This window comes from Sphaeramia orbicularis, chromosome 4 (assembly GCF_902148855.1).
Source record: "Sphaeramia orbicularis chromosome 4, fSphaOr1.1, whole genome shotgun sequence".
Lineage (NCBI taxonomy): Eukaryota > Metazoa > Chordata > Actinopteri > Kurtiformes > Apogonidae > Sphaeramia > Sphaeramia orbicularis.
The window spans coordinates 59,153,112-59,159,128 of record NC_043960.1 but is presented as its reverse complement, the minus strand read 5'-3'; the positions used below and the strand labels follow the sequence as shown (position 1 = coordinate 59,159,128).

Genomic DNA, 6,017 nt, shown 5'->3' with positions numbered 1-6,017 from the left:
TCTGCTGCCGCTGCTGTTCTATTATAGTGTGAGTGCTGCCCCCTGCAGGAGCGGAGGAACAACACAAACACTGAAACACAACATATGGACTTATGGAGTTATTTACTCACTTATTTTCTTGTTTGATTAAATAAATACATTGTTTATTCGTTTATATTTTTTATGTACAGTTTTTTTTTTGTCTTTTTTTGTTGTGTTGATCATTTCTTTCCCGCTTTTTTTTATTCTACTTGAATGCAACGACTGTAAAACTCAATAATTTCCGCCTGGGTTGAATAAAGTATTCTGATCCTGATGAAATTTTTGCGCTTATTTCACATGGGCCGCCCTCAAGGGCTAAACTGGACCCTCTGACGGGCCGGTTTTTCAGGTTGTTCATATTTGTTGAGGTTATTCATATTTTATTGTGACTTTATAAATACTTTATAAATGTAAATATTTTCATTATGCTATTTGACATCCTTTACTGTTAACATCTTCAGGGTCATTTGTTCATTTTGGAACGTCATCCTGCAGACCGTATCGGACCCTTTCAGCGGACTGTACTGAACCTTTTGGTGGACTGCATTGGACCCCTTTGGTGGTGTTATGGAAATGTTCAACTGATAACCCACACATAAAGAGGAGGAGAGAAAGTTAGAGTTAAAATAAATAAATGCCTTTATTGAGAAGTCAATCACAGAGAAACTCTGTAAGTGAAGTCTGATTAAACAAGAGAAAACTAAAGATTATATAGAACCAAATCCAACCCCCTCAAACTATGATGTCATTCCTTACGTACATCGTACCACCCCATACTACTCCTTCTCTGCTCCGTGAAGAGGTCATGATGACCTCTCCACTCTAACCTTGCTTGGATCCAATCTGGAGTGCAGGCGCCATCCTCTATCCACACATTCAGACATTTAGGTGTTTGGGTTTTAACTCAAGGCAAGAACTCCGTTCCTGGGTTGGGGGTGTTACAGAGTGGTAAACATCACGCATAATGAATAATGACTCAGCATTAAAAGAAGATGTACTAACAGTATAAAATATAAAGAGTATAAAATATAAAAAGTAAATTTTTCCACCACATTTCCTCCCTTTTGATTATTCAACCGAATCAATCATGCAAAAACATAAAATTTACGTACGAGTATCAATAAATGATTATAAATGATTATCAACCCATAGACAACCTAATTAAGCCATATTTCTCCAGATATTTTCCAGATAAATTATATGTAGCCAACTTTTTTCTTTTTAGATCAGGTTTGACATTGGAGGACAAATAGCAAAATACTATGAAAAAAATACTATAAACATCCACCCATGATCTATCTGCTTTTGGACATCAGTCAGAACAGTAATTTCCAGCTTCACAATTTTTGTTAATTTGACAGGATTACACGTTGCTTTCTTCATACACCATCAAATCATCATCAAGATCATCTAAGTCATCAAAATCATAATTATCATCATCATCATCAATCACTTCATGCTATACCATACTAAAAGTACCAATCACACTGCTAATCATTGAACGTATTATTGGAATGATGCAACAGGATAATCCGAGGAGTAATACAAACACACCAAAAATCACAGCAATAATTTTCATCAACATTGCCTTCCATCCCCCAGACAGCAGCCAGCCCCAAAAATCCCAGCCTGTTGTAGTGTATGCAGTGTTTTCCTCATGTAGGACTCGTCTAGGGTGATCAAACTGATTGTGGAAACATCAGGTACATAGGTACAACACTGGTCGCCAATAAGATGACAGACACCTCCCTTTTCGGCCAATAGGAGATCTAAAGCTGCCCTATTCTGTAATGCGACAGTGCGGAGAGCTTTCATCTCACTGGTCATTAAACCCCTGTTCAACAGACGCAGTGAGATTCTCTAGCTCCACAGAAAGTTCTTCTATGTACGAGGCTAAGCGAGCAGGGCCGTACATGGGAATAATACTGATTACAAACTTATGGCCACCTGAAATCCGATCCCGTTTTACACAGGTGTGAGGCGGTGACATAACTGGGCTGATGGTCAATTTGGAGATAGCTGGAACCAAATAAGAGAGGTGACATGTACCTGCCCATCATGCTGGGAAATACAAATAAGAGTGTTGACCACACGTCCACACCATATCTGTAGGACAGCCATACCCATAATCAGAAGGAGTTAGAGCTACGGTGCCATTATATGTGGTAGTAACATTAAAAATAAAATAAAATAAAATAAAATAAAAATATGAGGTCTTAGCATCATAATGTGTCAGTGGGGATTGTGTACCTAGTAATGCCGTGAGATTGTAAAGGACTATAACTGGAGAAAAGTAAATTTATCAGCCCTGTTTTCACAATTTGCTAACCCGCATGCTACCTTGAGAGTAATGTTACACCCAGATGTGTCCCAAATTATACCGTGTGTGTTCTGTGACTGGGGAATGGAAGCACAACTGTGGAATGAAAAAAAAAAAATTAGACAGATCTCTGAGCCGAAAAACAACATTTTTCTGTACCATAGTAGTATTAGTGTCTCTAGAGAAATTTCTTGGATTTCTGAAGGAAGGTCACGTTGGGTCTCAACCCCAGCCAGGGGTACGCCGTGACAGACGAACAGACGGCCACTGTCCACTTTATCATTGTCAATAGTGTGTGATTGATCGAGAGAGGATAAGGAGCGAACAGAGTATCTTCATGTGAGCTGTGTGGCATCAAACTACACACATAGCACGATTGATTATAAACCTGAATTGAAAAATATGGGACCCTTTTGGCGGACTGTATTGGACCCTTTGGCAGAGTGGATCGTGCCATTTGGCGGACTGGATCGGACCCTTTGATGGACGAGATCAGACCCCTTTCGGCCCCCGGGCCATATGTTTGACACCCCTGCGGTAAAGGGTCTGTTGCGTTCTGATTAAATCTGCGGTGAATATTGACAGACGGTCCAACGTGGATGTGGACTTTGACTTTATGGTTCCACGCCTTCGACACTAAACCTGAAACAGACGAAGACGAACAGGAGACGACTGAAACATGAGGTCAGTTTGTATTAAATATTCACTGAAACAGCCTCCGATCCTTCATTATTGATGTTAAATCCTCCTTTTATTTATTTTAATTTCTTCTCTTCATTCTGCTTGGATTTATTTTATTAGTATTTTTTCGTATTGTATCGTCTGTTTTTGTGTCTTTTCTTTTCTCTTGTATCATGTAGATGTTCATTAAAGCTCAGAGTTAATTCAAAGGTTATTTTATCAAAACAGAGAAAAACTGAAGAAAAAGTGACTTTTTCATCAAAATATTATCATTAACTGAACAAAAAAACAGACACTGACAATCTTATTTTATTCATTTTGCTTCATATTTTATTATTTTTTGTTCATTTTGTTACTTATTTTATACTTTTTTACTTAATTTTAGTCAATTTTTTGCATATTATTTTGTATTTTGTACATTTTCTATTCATTATTTAATATTTATAAGCCTGTCATTGAACCAACTCCATGGGTTTTACTGGGGAATCAATGTTGTAGAAGATGTCGGTGTTTCCATGGTAACTATGGAGCCTCTGAACGTCCAAATATGGTCATATTTGATGACCATGAAAGATGAAGAACTATATTTTACACCAATTATTGACATGGATTGATAGGATTTGTGGATCGACAGGAATTAAACAGTTTAGATCAGTAGATGGTTCTGGGTCTTTTAGGGTTCAGATCTGCGCTCATGTTCGACCCTCATGTTTGCTTCTCCTCAGTGCTGCTCCGCCTCCACCTGAACACCGACTCCAGGTCCATCTCGAGGCCCTGCAGTGTCACTTCACCTGGGACCTGGACTCCAGCAGGTCCAGGCTGCTGCGCCTTTGCGACAACCTGACGGACATTGGTTCGGAGGAGGGCTACGTCTGGCTGGGCCACATCTACAACCTGCAGGGCTTCATCCACCACCGGCTGGGCGACTGTGACCACGCCCTGCGCTTCTTCAGCCGGGCCGCAGAGGCCTTCCGCCAGATCCGGAACACCGTCTCGGACCAGGGGCCGTGGTTGGTGGTGAACTACGGGAACCTGGCGTGGCTGCACCATCACCTGGGGGAACCGGCGCAAAGCCGCCGTTACCTGCTGAAAGTGGACGAGCTGATGAGCGAGCACCCACCTCCGGAGCAGCACGACCTCCACCCGGACGTCTACGCCGAGAAGGCCTGGACCCTGATGAAGTTCGGCAGGAGTCCAGCGGCGGCGGATCTGTTCCAGAGCGCCATCCGGATGCAGCCGGACCACGTGGAGTGGTGCTCCAGCCGCGTGCTGGCGTTGGTTCAGGCCGCACCGACACTGGACGATGACATCATCGACAGGATGAGAATCGCAAAAGCCCACGATCCGGAGAACCTGTACCTCACCGCTCTTCACCTGGAGGCGTTGGCGAGCAGAGGGCAGAATGTTGAATCTGAAGCCCGTGAACTCGCCACCAGGGTTTTGAAGAAGCCGGCGAGCAGCTACAGCGGAATCAGACCATTACTGAGGCTCTACACCATGAAGATCTCCACCAGCGACGCCACTGACCTGGCGGAGGAGGCCCTGCAGAGGCATCCAGATCACCGGTACCTGAAGGACTGCGCTGCACACTGCTACAACAAGAGGATCCTCCTGGACCGGGACCAGGACCAGGACCGTCCAAACCAAAGCCTGGTGGACAGAGCCATCAGCCTCTTCAAAGATGTCATCGCGCTTTACCCCGACTCTTCGCTCAAGAGGAAAATATCCCTGGCAAACATTTACGCTAAGACGAACACTAACCTGGCCGAAGGCCAGCAGATCTTCGACGACCTGCTCCGCACGGACCTGGACCCAGAAGAGGCTCAGATGGTTTACAACTACTACGCCAAATTCCTGCACTTCTACATGAACCGGAGCGACGAGTCCATCCGGTTCCACATGGCGGCAGCGGAGATCCGTCCGCTCACGTTTTACGGCGAACACAGTCTGCGAACACTGGAGAGAATCCGAGATCGGAACAGGAACCAGAGGTGTCCGGAAATACGCGACTTCCTGTTACAACAGCAGCTCTGACGCCGTAAACGAACAATTCCCAAACCGACCTCCGACGAATCACAAAACCAGTCAGTTCCTCTGAGTTGGAGCAGATTCGGACGTTTCTGGACACTTTCAATTGTTCCTTCATATTTCTTATAAACGTTGCCTTGTTTGGTGTCGTTTTCTCAGCTGGATGATTTTAGTTATTTCTTTGCCTTTGACATGTTTTATTAACACATTGAACCTAAGAGATCATAAACTTTGTTATATTTTCATTTAAAGATAATTTATCATAATCAAACCATTTCTTTATCAATACCAGTTCTTTTTCTGTTTCTTGTAATGACTCAAATATATCTTTTTCAGTACAAAATAAATGCATATCATCAGCAAACATAATACATTTTCTCAGGTTTGATACAGAAAAAATATCATTTATATAAAGTGTCATTAATTTTGGATCCTAAGACCGATCAGATATCAGATGCATTATTGACCTTTAACCTTTGACCGATCATACGGGGGCGTTGACGTCTAAACAGACACATAAACGGATCCACAAACACAACGTTTACTGCACAACTTTAATGTTGCCCATATGGAAGACAGATTTACTTCCATATGCCCAGCTTTAAACTGATTTATTTTTATGACCCCACCGCCTGAAGGGGAGGGAAGGGGTTTTGTTTTTGATTTGTTTCTTTGTTTACACTTTAGCTGTAAAACTATTGGTTAATTTCAGACCAGATTGGGTTTATATTGTCAGTGACCAGAATAAATGGGATTACATTTTGGGAAAAGTAGGTCAAAGTTCACAGTTTTTTATGAATTTTTTTTATGTCTTGGACACAGACAGTTTATCCACGTGCTTGGTCTGATCAGGTTTAATCAGTCAGTACAGTTGTGTGTCGTTTGCATAATAGTGAAAATTAATACCATGATTTGTAATAACATGTACAGGTTATGTACGAAACCAGAATCACAATCATTTAACAGC

General features: G+C 42.2%; 1 protein-coding gene across 1 annotated transcript; it reads left to right on the top strand.

Annotated features, from left to right (window-relative positions):
- The first annotated feature begins 2,935 nt into the window (after positions 1 to 2,935).
- On the top strand, positions 2,936 to 5,114 carry LOC115417669 (interferon-induced protein with tetratricopeptide repeats 1-like). The gene is made up of 2 exons (XM_030131696.1): positions 2,936 to 3,025; positions 3,748 to 5,114. The coding sequence occupies exons 1-2, from the start codon at positions 3,021 to 3,023 to the stop codon at positions 5,054 to 5,056; spliced, it is 1,314 nt and encodes a 437-aa protein (XP_029987556.1). The 5' UTR covers positions 2,936 to 3,020; the 3' UTR covers positions 5,057 to 5,114.
- Positions 5,115 to 6,017: the final 903 nt, after the last annotated feature.